This window comes from Temnothorax curvispinosus, unplaced genomic scaffold (genome assembly GCF_003070985.1).
Source record: "Temnothorax curvispinosus isolate PA1 unplaced genomic scaffold, ASM307098v1 QBEX01011959.1, whole genome shotgun sequence".
NCBI classification, from domain to species: domain Eukaryota; kingdom Metazoa; phylum Arthropoda; class Insecta; order Hymenoptera; family Formicidae; genus Temnothorax; species Temnothorax curvispinosus.
The window spans coordinates 395,097-414,897 of NW_020221739.1; the positions used below are offsets into that span (position 1 = coordinate 395,097).

The 19,801-nt window shown below is 39.3% G+C and overlaps 2 protein-coding genes across 6 annotated transcripts; both read left to right on the forward strand.

Annotated features, from left to right (window-relative positions):
* Positions 1 to 856: 856 nt before the first annotated feature.
* On the forward strand, positions 857 to 9,599 carry LOC112462036 (tripartite motif-containing protein 2-like). Of its 4 annotated transcripts, XM_025027558.1 has the most exons (12): positions 857 to 940; positions 1,972 to 2,174; positions 5,283 to 5,445; positions 5,541 to 5,714; positions 5,805 to 6,008; positions 6,395 to 6,643; positions 6,724 to 6,910; positions 7,120 to 7,556; positions 7,634 to 7,816; positions 7,894 to 8,001; positions 8,088 to 8,226; positions 8,382 to 9,598. In XM_025027558.1, the coding sequence occupies exons 2-12, from the start codon at positions 2,155 to 2,157 to the stop codon at positions 8,618 to 8,620; spliced, it is 2,103 nt and encodes a 700-aa protein (XP_024883326.1). In that variant the 5' UTR covers positions 857 to 940; positions 1,972 to 2,154; the 3' UTR covers positions 8,621 to 9,598. The 4 variants fall into 4 exon arrangements, with proteins under 4 accessions (XP_024883326.1, XP_024883327.1, XP_024883328.1 ...); XM_025027559.1 differs by lacking the exon at positions 857 to 940 and having other exon boundaries at positions 1,804 to 2,174; XM_025027560.1 differs by lacking the exons at positions 857 to 940; positions 1,972 to 2,174 and adding an exon at positions 3,640 to 4,458 and having other exon boundaries at positions 6,404 to 6,643; positions 8,382 to 9,599.
* Positions 9,600 to 13,787: 4,188 nt separating this feature from the next.
* LOC112462035 (glucocorticoid-induced transcript 1 protein-like) lies at positions 13,788 to 19,078 on the forward strand. 2 transcript variants are annotated; one of them, XM_025027555.1, is made up of 9 exons: positions 13,788 to 14,080; positions 15,281 to 15,438; positions 15,566 to 15,666; positions 15,761 to 15,903; positions 15,984 to 16,150; positions 16,556 to 16,685; positions 17,190 to 17,270; positions 18,389 to 18,524; positions 18,609 to 19,078. In XM_025027555.1, the coding sequence occupies exons 1-9, from the start codon at positions 13,846 to 13,848 to the stop codon at positions 18,790 to 18,792; spliced, it is 1,335 nt and encodes a 444-aa protein (XP_024883323.1). In that variant the 5' UTR covers positions 13,788 to 13,845; the 3' UTR covers positions 18,793 to 19,078. The 2 variants fall into 2 exon arrangements, with proteins under 2 accessions (XP_024883323.1, XP_024883324.1); XM_025027556.1 differs by lacking the exon at positions 17,190 to 17,270.
* The last annotated feature ends 723 nt before the right edge of the window (positions 19,079 to 19,801 follow it).

The window sequence follows — 19,801 nt, forward strand, 5'->3', positions numbered from 1 at the left end:
CCCTATGCAAACTTTCGGGTCCCATTGCGTTCATTGGAAAGCAGGATCCTGGAAAACCGATCATATATTTTTTCTCTAAAAGCGGAAACGTGAAAAGTGAAAGGTTTTCTCGTAATGTATTTTACCAGTCTAACCGCCAAGCAAAGGTGCGGTAACCTCTCACAGAAGCCAACGAAATAACGAAGCTTAACGTACGATAACATTAACGACAGCGTCAACGATCTCTTACATAAGCCGTGATGCGACAGTTACATCATCGGCACTGAAAGCGTTAACGGACCCATAATCGTTCTGTGATATCAGTGAAAACTTGAAAGGTTCGCGCGGCATCATCAAAATGAGCGGAAAATGAAAGTCTCCCCTCGAAGCAACATGACCGACGTCCAGGACGGTGGAGGTATTCGCTTGTCCGGACCATCGTCGCCGTCCCGAGTCATCGCCAGCCGTCTCTCTCCTCGCCGAAGTCGAATAAATCGCGCGTCGCGCCCGCGCGCCGCGTGACCCAGATAGCGTGACGCGCGCGCGTGCGCGCGCGGTCCGCGCTCCCGAGGGTGTGTTTTCATCCCCGCTTCGTTTTTCCCGTGTGCGCGGAGAACAGCCCTCTCTTTCTTTCTCGCGCGCGCACTCCTGCACTCCTGCCTTCCTTCCCCGTCATCGCCATCGTCATCGCCGTCGTCGTGATCGCCGCCGCCTCGCAGTGCGAAAACACGACAGCTGGTGCAGCCGTGACACCTGCTGCAACCGCGAGAGATCGATATCCGCGCTCGTCCTCGCGGGAAAACACCCGGCCCGAGGAGGAAAAACGCGACGGGCGAGATCGGGGCATGTCCCCGTCGGAGCGGCGCTTCCCGCGACTTCCTCGCTCCTCGCCGTGCCGCCGCCGCGTCTCCCGTCGCGGGTGATGTAGCCGCCGCAGCGGGGAAAACGTCCACGGGATCCAGTGAGTATCCGGCGGCGTCTTCTCTCGTCAATCTCGTCATCACCCGTCACCCGACTGGCTTCGCGCAGTTCGCGCGATCGTTCCGTTTTGCGCCTCGTCGCTCGGTGAAGAAGAGGCCCGGTATTCTGGGACTCCTCTCGGCGGGACGGACTCTGTGCGCGACGCGCGCGCGGAAACTGCGTGTCGAGAATGTCGGAGATAGCGGCGGGTGGGTGAGCGAAGGAAACGTATACGTTGCAAGTCGGGAACGTTGATCTCTCGGTTCTCACGTTTCTCCCCTTCCTTCTAGCGACGCGGCGAAGGCTCACCGCAAATATATATGCTTTTCGCGATTTTTTTCCCCGTCTGGTAGCTTCGCGCGGAACGAAAATTTGTCAAGGTAGAACGTACAAGCGCGAGTGGACGGAATTCGAGGAGGCGTCGGGTGTCACCTATAGCCGAAATATATTGGCGGATTTCCGCCGGTCATCGGTTCCGGGCGAGGGGTTAACGCACTGCCGACGGCGGACGGCATCGCCAGATCGCCTGGCAGTCAGAGATAGTCTGTCGTAAAGCTTTGATACCGCGCTGATATACGGTTTCTCAGTCAGCAACGCGACGCGACGCGACGACGCTTCCACTCGCCGTGTGCCGTGTTTATATTGCAAGCGCGCTCGCCGACACTGTTTACGTTTCTTCTGCGCACGTGAGCGCAGGTACGCGCGGTATCGATCTCGGATGGGACCTCGGGAGAGAGATCCCTTTAATGAATTCAACGGGATGCAGTCGCGCGCCCGCTAAGAGGAAAGGTTTATTAATCCGTTATTGAAACGCAAAATATCCCGTTCTATTAAGCTCTTAACACGGCGCGACGTCTCGTTAAAACGAAGATAAAAGCGCGTTAAAAATAATCAAAATTATTTTTACGAACTCTTATCGAGATAGCTTCGCGAACGACGCGGATATATAATCATCGATATCACGTAGCTGATTGACGCAGGTAATATCGTTTTGACAAGTGCGACACAAAGTTTATCTTGTGCATCGGACAGGTGGCCGTCCACGGATGTTTTGAAAATACCGAGGGATCACTATGGTGTGAGCTTTGAGCTTTGTTCGTAAAAAGGAAATGAGAGAAAACGTGACCGCGTGAGACTGTTCCTTTGGCTGGCGACAATTCGGATCCGTACCTGCGGCGAAGTAATCAGAGATTTGCTGTTATCAAAGAAAGCTTCATGAGCTGCTGCCCTTTCATGTGAGTATCACGTATCATGTATATCTTGCCTGTTATTGTTTATATAAGCGTGAGATTATAATATTGCATATTATAATTTCACGTTTATACAATTACTTACATATTATAATTAGATATTGTATAAACGGGAGATATAATATAATTATGTATCTTTCATATTTAAATACAAATACTATGTGTATGTACGGATATCTTGCTATATTTAAAAAAAATATAATTTTAATTTAAAATTAGATATATATTCCTTTTATACATTCGCTCTTTTTTTAATAAAACAAAAACCAAGTATTCCATTCGTAAAACAATGTCATCGAAATAAGAATTTTCAAACGTTTTAGAAAAAAAAGAGAGCGAGAATATAAAATATATTCGTATGTTAATTAATAATTTAGCCAAGTCAAGAGATCGTTTGATTCGTTTGCATGCTACTCCACGCAGCACGCACACCCGCGCGTATACGGTGTCGTACGGCCACAAGTGCAAGGCGCAAACACGCCGGTCGGTCGCTGCACCTTTCGACTGCGCAGTGGAGAGTTTCACGAGAGAGGGTTTGCACGGCCGTGAACACGCGTGTTCCTTTATTATATACACGGCGCGTTGCCTATCTCTCCCACGCTCTCCGCCGCAATTCAACATTCAACCCGATTCAACCTCGCGGCCTCGCGCTCGCCGCTCTCCACGGCGCGAGTGACGTGACGCGACGGCTATCCCTCTATTCCCTCTTCTCTTCTCTTGCGCCGCCGCCGCCGGCGCCACACGGTATCGCGACTGATCCCCAGGACCGTACGTCGCCACCGAAGGACTCGCTTTCAAACTAATCCAAACCCCCTTCGAATCCGTATCTGTAAAGAATCGAAATTATTACGTACGAAAAACTTCCCGTGAGCGGGTCATATTCCGTCAGAATACGCATTTTTTCCAGTGTTAAAGCTTCTTATTAGTTAATCTTCTATAACGCGCCATGTAATTTTGAAGTCACACATAGGTGTATATATCTGTATTTTTTTATTCTTTCCAGCAAACACCAAGCATAACGGTAAAGTTACATGCAAGTTACAATTTCCTACTCGACAATGTAAATGTTAAATTGTAACTTGCGTGTAAATTTACTGTTACTTGGTGTTTGCTGGGCTATTTAAATTTTTCTCCACAACTAAGCGTCTAACTTATTTCAAGTTACAAACCGCGGCGTCTAGTTCTAAGAATTAGAAAAGGATAGGAAGTAAATTGAAACACGATTAAATTAATTTACATTGAAAACAGACGTAAGAATAATTAAATTGCGATACGGAAACTATCGAAAATCCGTGCTCGCGGCGCCCGCGCGTGCCACGGTGGTGCCCGGTGGCCAGCCGCGGGCGACGAACGCGCGCAGCTGTATAGCTGTAGCCCAAACGTGAGTCGCTGCTCGCTGAGCTCGCTGCGCTCTGCAGCTGATGCAGCCCGCTGCGCTGCGCTGCGCCATCCGCCGCCGCCGTCGTCGTCGTCCCGCGCGTCCGTCTGTGTTTTTGTTTAGGAAAAATGTGACGCGCCGAGATTCGACGTCGTCCCCGTGGATCTCGCGATCGTCCCCGATCGCCTCCCGCGTGTGCGTGCGCGAAATAAGAACCTCGACCGCGACCGGGACGTCCGGAAGAAAATTTACCAGAGCATCCCCTTCCCCTCTCTTGTCGCGAGAGGAAAAATCGTCGCCGAGACCGTCATCGGGCCCCGCGCGGCGCGATGCGGCGCGCGGAATTCGATGTGGCGCGCGTGAATTCGCTCCCTCCGCTCGTCCGGGTGATGGATCGCGAGGAGCGGAGGTAGAGTGTAGACTGGTAGACAAAGGGCCGATACACACACACACACGCGTGCGCGCGCGCGGGTCGCTCTTCGCGGTCGCCGAGCGTCCCGGCGCATTTATTTATATGCATCCGCGAGACATGCGGCCGTAAAAGAACGCGCGTCGCTCGCGCTTCGCGTTTCCGTGGCTTTCTCGTCCCCGAGGAATTCGGAATCGATTCGGCGCGTCGCATCCCGGAGTCCGAGTCCGGGGTTGCCCGTCGCAATTCTACGGCATGGTTGCGTTTGCCTCCGCGAGTCGTCCGTCTCTCTTCCTCTTGTGTCCGGCGACGGCGAGGGTGACGCGTTGACGCGACATGCACCGGCCACCGTGATCGTTGGATTCCTCAGGATTTCCAAGGAAGCTCGAGTGAGAGTAGGGCTGTGTGCGTGGTGGAGCGTGCTTTTGATAGAACGACCAGCGGAATATAGTCATTATGGAGGCGTTGCGTTTAGCTATACAGTGAGTGCTCCTTTTTTTCGGTAGATGCACCCCCTGGTTTGTTTTGGTCGCGCTTATGCATGCACAAAATGCAATTGTTCGTAGACAGACGTTGGGAGAAACGATCTGTATATGTAATTGTTTAAGTATTTTTTGTTTTTATTTATTTCTAGTAAAGAAACTCTTTGAATAACAGAATGTAATTTTTTTTCTTTATATCACTTATCTTTCAATTGTAAATTGGTATGTAAAATCTTTTATAGGAACTTTTATTTTATCTATGTGCAAAAATATTCCCAAATCTTGGACAAGAAGGAACTAAACAAATTATCCTTTTAGTTTTTTTGCATATTATTTATCTTAATTGTAAATCAATATGCAAAATTTCTTACAGAAATTTTTATTTTATCCTTGAGCAAAAATATTTTTAAATCTTGGACAAGAAAAAACTAAACAAATCATCTTCTTATATATGAATTATATATCTTTTTATTTATTATTTATTTTTTTTTATTTTTTACATTCTAAAGGAGACGATTTAATTCGACCTGACTGACCATTTATTAATATAATATTCAAATACACAACGTTTTGACATGGTTTGCGGCCCATGGGTTGTGTATTTGAATATTATATATTAATAAATGGCCAGTTGAATCGAATTAAAACCGATTTCTTTGGTTAATTATTACTGGCAAAGAAAAAGATTACCTTTGGGTTATACATTCTACTCGTTATACTCTGTTTTGTACACATTATATTTATTTAATATTGTCCCTTAATATTTAGCTGCAATGCTTGGATTGTGTTGACTTTAATTAGCAATTTTCCTTGTTTGTTTTAAGGACGCGGCTCGGGGAGAGGATGGTCAGCATGAGCTCCATGCTGGTAGAGACAGTCAGTATAAATTATGAAGATTTTAATGAGAGTTTTTTAACGTGTGGCACCTGTCTCTGTGTTTACGATGGCAGCGAGCATACACCTAAATTACTACCATGTTCACACACGGTATGATTTATATATAAAATAAAACATTCTCTGCATGTACATTGCATGTAATATATAAATATATATCTTTATAATCTTATATCTGTTTATTACAGGTATGTTTACATTGTTTGACAAGGATTGCTGCGTCTCAAACACGAGAGACAGGAGCGTTTAGATGTCCCATTTGTAGAGAATTAATAACTATTCCTCGTGGAGGGGTACCCGCACTGCCCCCGAGTTTTCTCGTAAATCAACTACTGGATCTCATGTCTCGGCAAAGACGAGAGGTATGTTTGAGCAGAATTGTCAATGCAGATACAATTTTCTTCTTCAATAGCCGTGAGTATCATTATATCGATTTGACGATTTACTTGCAGGTCATCCCAAAGTGTTCAGTTCATATAAATCAGGAATTATTATTTTGTGAAACATGTGATACAGTGTTCTGTACAGTGTGTACCGGTGGGACACATGCAGGGACGTCACCCGGATGTACGGAACATACAATCATCCCCTTTAGTATTGCGATAAAAAGAATGTCCGAAATATTGCTTTATAAAGCCAACGAGTGTATATCCAAGGTGAAAACTAGTTTTTGTTTTTAACTTTTGAGCACTATGCCTTATATTAGTCGATACATTTTTTGAGTTTTTATGCTTCATTTTTATTTCTTTATTATTATATACTTAATTTTATTTTTATATGCTTTATATTATGTCTGTTGTTGCAAATGTAAATTTAATACTTAAATAAGTTTTTATCCAAAAGCCGTTTATATGTATAAAAGTCTCACTTATATTTTAACATTTCTCATAATAACTTTTGTAATAGTATCCTAATTTTTATGTGCGTTGCTATATTTATCTACCAAATAACGCTTACAAATTAAGCAGTGAGAATTATCATCAAACTATAATACGAGCTATAACTGTTCGATCCTTACTGAGTTAAGAGTTACGTTTTTTAGTTAACACAGGCACAGGATTCTGTAAGCACGGAACTGCAACGTTTGGAGGCATCGACGGAAAAATGTTTGAATGCGGTAGACACGGAGTTCGCGGAAATCATCACAAAAATAAATAAACGTCGAACGGAATTGCAAGCTGCCGTAACTGCTGCGGCTCGTGATAAGAAACACGTACTTGAGGAGCAACATTCTCTTATTGAAGCGGAGAAAACCAAAGTGGAGAGAGAATGTGAAGGATTACAATATCAGGTAGAGGATAATAAAGAATATATTGATATAACGTTACTTCTCGTGCGTATCACTTTACACCGTGAGATTTAATCTGACAGGTCGAGGTCCGGAATATTACCCAACGTATTAACAGCCTGTCAGATCAGCTCGATGCAGCGACCGCTCTCAGCGAACCCAAGGAGAATGCTTTTATCACGTTCGAGTTCAATCATAATGACGCTCTCTCCCAATTGGAGCAGGCACTGAATAACTTGGGACGAGTACGTTCTAGTACAACATTACCAGGTATCTTAAGGATTAATAATATAGTAAAGTACTGAGACTTTAAAAAAAGATTACTCGTTTATATATTATAATTCATAATCGCGCGTTTCTTCTTACTTCTGATGTAAGATGTAGATTCATAATAATCTAGCGTCATGACCTAGTGTGAATCAAATGCTTAAGACGTCTGCGATGTGACGCATTTTCTATATTTATGCCTTTTACATCAGGTTTGTGCCGAGCCAGATTGAAAGACTTGGCAATAGTGAAGCTACAAACGATCGTCATAGTCGAAACGGTGGATTATCACGGCCATCCCCGAAATATCGGCGGTGATCTTATTAGCGCCGAATTGACACACGCAGACAACATGCATGCGGACAATCAGAACGCTCCCATTGAGACAGAAGTGAAAGATCTGGAGAATGGAACTTACGAAGTTTACTTCCGACCACCGACTGCAAGTCGATACGTTTTGAAGGTGTCGGTGTTTGAACGACCTATAAAAGATTATCCGCTATTTTTCGACGCGACCGAGCACAATGAACCTATTAAAACATATGGAAGACGTGGTAACGGGAAAGACGAGTTTCACCAGCCGGTCTCGGTTGCAGTGGACGATGAAGGAATGATCTATATTTTAGATACTGGAAATTCTCGTATTAAGGTTTGTTTGGAATAATATAGTGGAGAACGCAATATTTTACGTAAGCAAAATATTTAAATGTTTTCGTATTGTTTCAGGTACTCAATTGTGATTTGGAGTTTCAAAGGCATGTAAATAATGAAGGCTTAGAGGGCCGCAGTTGTACGGGAATAGGTATTTCTCAACAAGGTCTCGTAGTCGTAAATTGGCGGACGCGAAAGATTACGGAAATGACTTCGTTGGGTGATACAATCCGATCGTTCTCGCATAACGCATTTCAAGTTAGTAATTATTATCGCAAAAAATTTACACAAGTACTTCTTACTTTCTTAATTACGACATTGCTTTCGTGTTCCAGGAACCCATAGACATTGCAGTGGACAAGAGTTACGGGCACATACTTGTCGCTGACAACGGTCAAAGCTGTGTATTCGTATTTGATTCAGATGGCAAGATATTATTCCAGGTTAATTTTTGCTTACATAAATATATGAACTTTCACTGCAAGTTGCTTCATATGGTCCTCGTATAGTCATCACGAAACGTTAACAGGTTGGTAAGAGAGGCACGTTCAAGCTAATCAGTTCTGTAACTGTCGGTCCGGCCGGTGAGATTTTAGTTGCCGATAGCAGAATTCAAGTGTTCTCCGCGAAGGGAGATTTCTCCGAGGAAATATATCCTGAAGGCAAAGGTAAGTTTCTGTACATATATAACTACATATTTGTTTGAAATATTCTCTAACTGAAAATAACTCGAGAGATACCGTAATACTATATAAAAATAGAAAATCTATTTCATTGTGACAAAGATAAAGATTTTAGCATATTTGATTTATGTATATGACAGGAAAAGGTGTCTATGGAGGAATAGCCGTAGACGCGGACGGCAAAATAATCGGTACTCGCACGGACAAGGGTCGCAGCATAATACAAGTACTAAAGTTAGGCGGAGGTAATGTTTTAACCGAAATCGACTCACACAGCTCGAAATTGCGACGTCCCTCGGGCATAGCCGTGCTGCCAGATAATCACCTAGTGGTGGTGGACTTGGGCAATGATTGTATAAAAAAATACAGGTACTGGTAAAATGTCATTGTTTGTTTAAACATCAAAATTTCAATCCGCGAGCGAGAGGAAAGCTCATTACAAAGGTACCACAAAAGTCAATCTAATTTAGAATTATTTATTCAGGTTTTTGTGGGACTTGTAACATCACATATTATTACGAATGTAATGCCTATGTTTTTATAAATTTTTATATATAGTTTATAAATTAGTATAAGACGTGAGATAAAATAGTCAGGTCAAAAATAAATTTGACATTACTATTCTAACTTCGGTTTGCAATATACATATAGCATCACATATACTACAATTTATATTTTGTCTTTATCTATAAAATGTATTTAATTTTTTTTTGCGTTCAGTGTTGCTTTCTCTCGTTTTCTGCATATCCGTGTGTGGGAATACAAAAGTTCTCACCATTTTAAACAAAGTCACTCAAAATGCTCAGTACTTATTGTATGTATACTTTTTTTGTATTGTTTGATAATTTTTTTAAGTCAATCGCGATTAATATTTAATCGCTTGAATGCATAAAAACAACTCTGTTGTTACTGACTAATCTAGATACATCAGTTGATGATAATCCTTTCCTGATTTTGCCAAATTAAGCTTGAAAGTTGTTTATTTTGTTTTGCATGTCAAATATTCATCCACACATATGACAATCGCAACCATAATTGATCATTGAATAGCAAGAGAGATATACACAAATAATAAATAATCTAATGATTCTAAAACTATAACAAATCTGGATGTTACAGGATCTTCAATCGAAAAATCATCTCCTTCTTTTCATTATTAACGAACTTGCAAGAGATACTATATTTTTCTCATTAACAATTTTTTTTTTAACATCTGGATTCATATCCCAATGTTCCTAATTTGTACAAGCACAAACTCTGTTACATAAATGTTCATCTTGTGAAACATTAAAATATCCTAAAACCTTAATTGATGGAAATTAAATTTAAAAAAAGTAAATCTGTATTATTTCAGATAAAAGTTATTTTTAATTAATATTTCAACAATCGGTTTGATGCTTGGAGATTTATCGATTGGATATATTATATTTTCACGATAGAATTAATTTTTTCTTAATACAGCATATTATAAATTCAGTTAATTACAAAAGAAGTTTTATTGCAGTATTAAACTATAAATTTAAAATTTAAAACTATCAAGATTATCAAGATAATCTAGACAACTTCTAGATTTGTTTCGTCTTGATTTGTTTCAATAAGGAGAGTATCATTATTCGCGGATGTATAGTGTTATACAAAAGTATTACATATACATACACTGCCGTTCTATATTATTTTACAATACATCCCTTTCATAATAGTGCAGAGCTTTGCATTACATAAAATCAATCATATATGAATAGATTGCTTGGATACCATATTATTGAGATAAAAAAAAACATTTTTTTTAATTTAAAACTATTGATGTTTTTTTAAATCATTTCACATTTATTATCCTGCATGTTACGTTTATCAAATTATATTTATTAATTTATATTCTTTGTAATACGGAAAACGTAATTTTTATATTTTTTCTTCTTTTTATTTTACTTTCAAACTTTGCAGCATTTATTACCCGCTAAAATTTCTTGCATTTTCCTAAAAAAACAAGAAATTCGGGTAACTCACTTCGGCACTACGTGATTTGTGATTTTTTAATTAACTAAAAACATAAATTATAATTAATGTAAGATAGCTATGCAAATAATTAGAAATATGATAAGAATTGTACATATATTTTTTCAGTATTATCATACATTTTGATAGAATTGGCGACACGATTTATTTATCTAGAGATATCTTCCAAATTTCATGAGACACTTGTGATTCTCTCGAAAATGATGTACTTTTTTGAAGGCCTATAGTATTCATCATAACGGAATTTGTTGTTAAAAAAGACGATCCAGATTTTACACGTCTCGACTTTTATAAATATCAATGTGCAAATGATTCCATTGTTGAGATATGTCTTGTAATGTGTACATTGTTTAAGTTACTCTGGATAAATTATGGACTAGCATGAAAACTTAAGCAGGATTTATTGCGTCGCGCGATTACTTTTTCATACATTACGGAAATACTTAACGCCCGTCTGAAGATTATGGTTACAATCGTGAAGTGTTAGCTAAATATCACCATGATGCATATCTACTTATTCTTCGATACTTACTTCTTAACACCGAGAGTGATAAACTTACATGCGTACGGCTTACAGTTTCTATTTCTTTAAAGCAGGAAAATATATTTTTTCACCGTAACATACTTATATCTCCATGTAGAATCAATTCTTAAAATAATTAGCTTTATAACCATTTTTATGCCATTTTATCTTTTACGTGACTTGTACGAGTTGCAGTTTTAGAATCATCTGCCATGTTAATACCGACAAGAAAAATCCTTGTTGTATCGTAAAAAGTCTTTCTTAGAACGTGCAAAGCTACATTGAACATATATGACATGCAATTTAAATTTAATGAAAATGAATAATGTTTGTAATAAGTTTTGCGGCTTATATTTTTGCGGCGAATGCGAAATCTTTCAGTAATAACTTCCTATTTTTCGGACTGTATCGTAGAGATACGACATTCCTTATGAACTGCTTCGCAGAGTGATTTACCATAGGCTACATTTAATATAAACTGTCGCATATTGCTTGTATGTATGTACGAATACGACGAGTTACTATAAAACGCATTATCACGTTAGTCCTTAGCGAAAAGCATAAACAGTGCCTTTATTGAGAAGACGCCACCGTACGGTTTATATCTCACGACGATTGATTGATATATATTTCTTTTGTTCAAATCGATACCGTACACAGAAAAAAAGAATATTCTTAATTTAAAAATATCTTTAATTTAAACGTGGAAATCTTGAAACATTGATATTGCGTTGAGCGAAGAAAGCTTGCTTGAATGAAGTAATTTTATATATCAATCAAGAAAAAGAAGTTGAAATAAAAAGTTGAAATTCTTATAAGATTATAAATTGTTACGTATATATGAAACAATGAATAATTTATTAATTTGGGTATATGAGTTTTGATTTGACACTTCTTTTTTTCTGTGTACCGATGTGCTCAACACTTTGATCGTCACTCGTAATCATATACGTGAATCGCACATTTTTTTGGGAATTATGGCGTTTGGATAAAAAAGACGTGCTCTTCACTTAATCATTATCTACATGTGAGATACGAGTGCCAATGTGAATTAAAAAAAAAATAGAAATCAAGAGTTATCGTCTGTATACAAATTCCATAATTTCCCAACGAAGAATGTGTTCACGTACACGACGTGTCAGAGTGTTAGAATGGAGACGGAGCTGCGGCAGATCGAGAATCAAATTAGAATTTTCGTCGCAGTCGATCTGACATCGAAATTCTTCCGAAATTTCTGACCCTATTTGTTTTATTCAACGTATATATCTAGAGTTCAACAAGAACGTAGCGCATTGATTGTAACGTTGTGTCATTTTGTTCAAAGTCTGAATCCTAAAAAGCTAAGCCTGATTTATTTTCTACGTCAACGTCCTATTGTCGCCTAAGTGTCTACCCATAAGTAGCGTACCAATTTGACTCGATATCCTTTTCTTTTCCCCCGTATTTCTTTCAACGAATATCGATTCAGCCACCCGATCGCAAACACCATGCAAACTCAGACTGATATATATTTTCTCGTTTGTATTTTTTGATATTGTTTAATCTAGTCATACGTCAGCTATAACTGTAACACTTATGTATCATGACTCTATCACGCTGTAACATAAAATACATTGTAAATAAATATGTAAGCTTGATTCATTCGAGTGGTTTTAATTAACGCGCGGAACACTCGAGCGGGCCATACTTTAATTTCCCTCCCGAGCGCGCTTGAATATTCGATTATTCAAGCATACGTTATATTCGAGAGAATAATATTCAAACACGATTATTTATTATTCGAAAGAATTTAATACAACAAATGATATCGAATCGTATTTGATATTGCGCATTTTGAATTACAAATCCCTTTTTTTCCTGTTATATTCGATTCTTTAAGTACACGTTATATTCGTTCAAAAGAATAATATATTCAAATGTGATTATTTATTATTTCCCAATTCAATATTATTTGAATTAAATTCGAAAGAATCGTATTTTATATTGCGTACGTAGTACGTATTTTGAATTAAAAATCCCTTCCTTTCAAATACTCCTAAAAATAACTCCGACCAATGACTCCGAGTTATTTAATCGGCGATTAACTAATCAAGATAATACTGTTGTATTTCGTTCGCATGGATAGAGTTATTAATCTTTTTTTTTCTTTTTTTGTTCGATACACTTGATTGAAGGAGAGATTACGAGATCAGCGAATCGTGAAAATTTGCTAAGATTAACAAAAATCAGGCGAATTAATGACCGATTATGTTAATCGGAGTCGTGCCGCCACGCCGCGTGAGCCGCGTCGTGGAAAGACTGGCCCTCGACTATCACGCGGCCGCAAGGTGCCCGGCTTTGCGCGTAGGAGTCGTCGTCCCTGAGCGCGCGACAGAGACGGGAACTGGGGAGGGGAGCATTGGCGCGCGAGGGAGCGAGACGGCGATAGGACGCTAACTACCGCACTCGCCAAGTCGGCACGGTGCTGGGGCTGCTACGGTGGTAGTGAATGGAACGCGGTGTGCCTCACGTCCTCGCGTAGTACAACGCTCCGCGGGCGCCGCCGCCACCAATGGCCAGCGAGTACGGGCGGTCACGTGACGCGCGTGCCGAGGCAGCAGCAGAACATTGCAAATGACAAGACTACAAGACGCGTAGGGCATTGTCGTCGCGCCGCCGTCGTCGTCGCCGTCGCCGTCGTCGCTGTCGCCGCCGCCGACCCGTCGTCGCCGTCGCTCGAGAGTACTCTCCGGCCTCCGGCCGTCGCGCGTGGAAAATTCACCCTCCCCCGGAGTCCCCGGTGAAAGAGCGCTCGGCGCAGGTGCCTCCACGTCGGGACGCCAGGCGTCCCTGAAGCAGCCCGTAGCCCGTAGTTCGTAGTCGGTTGCGCGCGCGACTCGTCAGCGAGCTCCCGCGCCCTGAGAGAAAAAGAGCGTGAAAGAGAGCGGCCGCCAGCTCGGAAGGAAGCCGCCGCTGCCGCCAGGTGCGCGTCCGCTTCGGTTCGCGCGCGCGGACCTCGTGAATCGCCGTCGCCGTCGCCGTCGCCGTCGCCGTAGCCGCCGCCGCACCGCGAAAGTGAGAGGAAGATGTCGAGCTCGCAGCGTATGCGAAAGTCCTCGCCATGCTCGAAGCAGGGCCCGATGCGCGCCACCCTGCCCGTGAGCTCGCTGATGAGGCAGGGCCGGCAGAGCAGCAGCCTCCGCAAGAGCAACAGCAACAGCCCCACCGTCTCGCCGACGAACGCGGTCTGGCGGGCGCGCATCTCGCCGGAGACGTCGTCTTCCTCGGGACAGCGGAGCCCCGGATCCCTGTCCTACAAAGGTACGGTCGATCCCCCCCCCCCCCCCCTCTCTCTCTCTCCTTCTCTCTCTTGCTCTCTCTCTTTCTCGCTCTCGCTCTCGCTCCCGCTCCTCCCCCCTTTAAGCCGCGGGCTCGTTCTTTGTGCTCGTGGAGTTTTGATCGAGGAGTACGTAGTACGTATTCGCGCGCGTGACCCCCTCGAGGCACCGGAGTCGTCGTCGCGGAATATCTGATCCTGGGTGACGATGACTCCGGGGCTCGAAGAAACTGCCGGTACCGTCACTCGTTCTTCGAAAGGCATGTAATCCTTGGGGATTCTGGTCCAGTTAAGAGGTACGCAAATCACAGCAAATCATTCGAGTGCTCTGTGCAAAATTTAATATTTGTTGAAGCATCTTTTTCATAGGACGTCTTGCGTTACTACTCGGTTCAAGGTACGTAAGCTACGAAGAGTTTATCGCAAATGAGAGATGGTCTGTCTGATCAAAGTACTTCCTGAGTCTTCAAATTGTTTACAATTTGACACAAGGTTCTCTTCTTTTCGTTATTTGCAATACAGAATGGGAAAAAGAAGAGAAGGACTTGTAAGCTGTTCACCGTCTTTTAGCGTTGGAAGTTTCCTATGTTTCTTTATTATTATTCAACCAAGTTTACATAATGAAAAAAATTTTCTTTTTTTGATATAACACATAATGAAGAAAATGTTCTTTTTTTTTGTACAATTGAATTGCCTATTCCAAATTTGTTTATTTGTTGTCTGGTAAGTATCTGATGGTTATTTTTATTAATGTGTATTAACTATATCATAATATGTTTATATTGTTTATAACTTCCTTTGTACAATCCATAAATGTATTTTGCTCCGGTTACTCTCAATTATACACACTTTTCTGTTTTGAGGAATAAAATTTACTTTTGAGATAAGTAATTATATTTTTATTCCTGTAATGCTGCATATGGATCGCATCACAACTACAGTAACCGAAGAGACATTTTTAGTTCGGTTACACTATGTATTTGTTATTTTTATATCTATATGTTTTCTTATTACTTTATTTCACAAACATAATTTTTAGTTCCAGTAACCGAAAACAATGCTTATAGTTCGGTCTGGTGCGCATATATATTTTTGCACTTTAATCTTGTAATTTGTTAATTTCAGATTGAAATATTTTTACGTCATCGTCTTCTCGCTTAATTGAATATTATTATATTTTACAGCCAAATCAAAAACATTGAGCGGCCGCTGTAGCGATAGCTTAAGTGGAAGCCAGAGCATTCGACGGACAGCATCTCTAGACACCATCTATTTGAAAGGACAATGGCCACGTGACTCCTATTATATGCATTCCAGTCTTTTGGTAGACAAATCTACTCAGGTGCGTATATCTTGTTTCTTGCAAAAATGTTTACACAAAAACTTAAGCAATGTTACGTTTGCATCACATAACGCTTGTTTGGCATTCGTTTAGTTTGATTCACATGTATCTCTTATCTTTATTATAGACGGAAGAATGTCCCAATGAGCCAAGAAAGATGCATACACGTCATCCTACGGAACAAACTGTCACCGATGAGAAATTGGAGAAAAATTACTTCAGGCATCGGTATGTTTGTTTATATCGTTGACTGTGTCTTCTTTTTTCTTCTATATACGTTTATTGGAAAATCTAAATCTGTTTTATTACATTTTTATCGTAGATTACAACGTACAAATAAGGAAGGTACTAGCAGTAGAGAACGGACAGCGGCATTCGGACTAATAATGCCAGGTGGCCCACCACCCGCACTTCCCGGAGATCACTCAGTACTTTTGCCCAGTATTGCTTCACAGACATCCATGCGTGAGTAACTTTCCGAAAGCTCTTTGTTCTATTTGCAAGATCAATTAAACATTTGTGTTTAATATTCGTTATCTTTGCAGACAATCAATTTAGCTTGAGTACAAAAGCAAGTCCCATGAATATCCCAGTGAAACCAATAAGGCCTCCAATGCGTTCGTCTATCGAAGGACTCAATCAAGAAATTGAAGGACTCGTGCTCAAAAATACAGCCAACAACAGCGATGCAGACCATCCAGTAGAAGACAAGGTAATGTACAAAATTTCTAGTATATATTAATAGAATTCGATAAAATTTAAATAAGATAGAATAAATATTAATTTGTTATTTATGTATCTTATTTGGAAAAAGGCAGAAATCTTGTTTAAAGAAATATGCACTTAAAATTATATTTCATCTTTTCATTATTTTCGCAACGAGTATTTATATCTGTGTGGTGCCTTTTATCTCGAATACTTGTACTTATATCTAGGTACTGAAAATGTAAATTTACAATATCGTTAATTACAATAATTATTCTGGAAAGTATTCTGTAAGATAAAATAAAAGTTTCAAATTACGTGTTTCGTAAAATGGAGTTTTTGCTTGTGTGTTCTTTTTTAGCTTTCGCTTTATATTGCTTTCGATGATAAGTTTGAAATTTTTTTTCTTTAGTATGCACGATATCGCGAGCAAATTACACCCGAAGGACATCGCGCCCCTCTAGCAGACTTATTGCGGGCCACTCGGAGTGTTAACACACAAACACCGGCTACCGACCTTCCCTCCAGTTCTTATTCTTCAGGTAAATTATGCAATGACGTCTTTGTGCTTAATTGATTTTCAGGTATACATGGTGATTGTATATAATGATGATGATGATATAACGATAATTATGATTGTTATAAATATGCAAAAGATTTTCATAATAGTATAAGCTCTAGTATGAGCTCTTCAAAAGATAGCTAAGCAATAGCCAAGAAAATCGAGCTATTTTACGATTACATTTACTCTATATGTAGAGTGAATCTCTTAATGATAATTGGAAAAGTAATCTACATAAAAAAAAAACGATAAGTGGAACATATAGAATAAAATTTCTAAATACGAAAATTTGTAAAAAAAATTAAGTTTATGTAAAAAATTTTATTCTATTTTTTAACTTCTTTTTGTGTATGATGATACCCTTCCGGTTATCATCAATCAAGCCATTATAGCCAGCTTGTATATATACATACATATATTCTTTCTGGCTAAATGCAACAATATAAATAACACACTAACTGAAGGTGTGTGCCTGTTGAGACAGGCCCTCCATCTAGGAATTCTGACTCTCCGCTGATTCCTGGTGTTATGGATGCGTCCCGTCCGCCTAGCGATCTCTTACAAGGTTGGAGCATATTTGCGGAAAGATTTGATTTTTCGTTTTCACAGATCTCATTGAACAAATTTGTTTGTGTTTTTAATTCCTCGATTTGATTGATATTTGATTGATTGATATTACACATTGAATGACTTATACGTATCGATATATATATGTATAAATATATATACATGTTTTACACGTATGTGTGTGTATATGTATATATGCATAAATGAGTACAGTTATATTTTTACTAAAATCTACTAAGATATCTGTTTCATATGCATGGTATTATTATCGATTTCTAAAAGATTACCATCAAGATATATATAAAACTCAAATCTATAAAACTTAATTGTAAACTTTTAAAACTTGATCTTGTAAAAATGTAAAAGAATATCGAATTGTGTTTGCAGACAAATTTGTAGTCACGATTTTTATAATCATTATTTCGATTACGATCGAATTTCTATTCAAACTCTTATCAATTTTTTTAACCATCAATAACATGCATATCATTAGATGTTATAATACACAATAGGTAAACCAGATATTCTTAAACAAAATCATGTACATATACCTAAATTAGTTGCATGATTTGCTACTATCTATGAATGTTTTGTACACTCATTGTACATACATACATTTTATTCTTTAGAGTGAGGTATTCCTTTTGTAGGAAATATTGTTGTCAATATATTATGCACTGTACACACATAAAGATTCGAACAATAATATTACAAGTGCACGATAATTGCGATTTAATTCAATATATTTCAGAATAGATATTAATATTTATTTTATTTTGTTTAACATCATAAGAAAGCAAAAATATTAATGTTTAATATCATATGTATACAAGATTTCTTTCTATATTTTTAATATTATTAAATGCAGTATATATAAAGAAATAATTTCTCTTTCTTTACGCATTTATTTGGTAATTTTTATTACAAAATAAACGTACAAAGCCTGTTTTGCATAAATCTATACCTATTCTTTATATACGTACACTGAGCAAGCAACCATTGTGAAAATAGTGAGTGGCATGAATTCTTGTTACATATTTTCGATTGACATAAAGAACAACATGCTCCACGAGTTCCGTTTTCTACATGACTTCAACATTCTTCTTCGATTTGTAGGTGGAAGCCGTGGTTCAACACCTGAACAAGATAGAGAAGGACGTCTCGGCACTTCTCCTCACATTAACAGGTTCCTCGCGAGGGAACCGCCCGATGGCTGTGAGAAAGTCAACCTCAAATTTGTGGAAGATGCGAGGTAACGGAGATCATCATTCTCCCCTAGGGTATCATTTTTTATGGTTTAAATGATAACTTTTTTTTCATATTTCTATGCGCATAGGCGGCCCATGATAGATTTGAGCAAACTAGACTATTGCCCAAAGCCGTGCGTTCCAGCATTCCAGTTGAAACCCAGCTTGGGATCAGCGTTCCTGCCATTGCAACAGCCGGCCAGTCCGACAATGGTCGCCAGTGCATCACCCTCCGCGCATACAACACCGACCACACCTCCTCCAAATCCATAGTCCCACTCTTTACCTTGCGGTGTTACACTTATAAGCTCGATTAGTATATATACATATATATATTTTTTTTTAACGATCTTGTGGGTAGAAAGTGATTTACTTCGAGATAAAGGCATATAACGAAAAAGAAAAGTTACCGAACAAAAGAAAAAGAGCAGCCTGTTCCCAGTGCGTCTCGTGCGGACATTGTGCGGGCATCGTGAATTGTGTAATTAAAAAGAAGTTGCAATTGCACCGATAAAAAAAAAAGAAGTATTGGAAGACATTTGAGCTCCGTTATAATGATCGAAACAATAATAAATACGAGGAACAATAATTTGTGATAACTAAAAGGAGAAAACAAAAAGAAAAGAAACGACAAAAGGTTTAGGAATGAACATTGTGTTCTACAGGGAAAAAAAGACTAATGAAATTGCGTATTCTAAATTTAGTGCTAAAATGTGCTAAACGACTTTAGTTTTGTATACACGGATAAATATTCAAAATGAGAAAAAGGTATTAAATTTCATTGTTAAAATGGACAAAATTCTACGGATACAAAGAAGAGAGCACGTGTTCACAATATATATATGCATATGTACGCATATGTATATATACATTGCTACTTGTCTCTATAATGTTTTATTAGATCTTCATTGCTTGAAGTAACTCAATTACATAGTGACAGAGATGAATCACTTGTTAGGATTTTGTATCGTTTTGTATTATTACTTGTATGCTAAAAATATTCTCAAACTATTATTGTACAAGGAACTAAAAAATGATGTATCCTTCTGTGTGTATGTATGCGTGCGTGCGTGCGTGCGCGTGTCTGTTTTACAGAAGTGGCTTTCCTAGAACGTTTTTGATGTGAGATAGACACGGGCGATCGATTGTCGTGAAAATTTGTTTGGAGCTACACATATAGAAACACATTTTAATGGATTTATTTTTGATAAACGGAATTAAGTAAACCTATAAATTTTGAGATCGAAAGTGAATTCGATATTTTGAAGTATTTCATACTTTA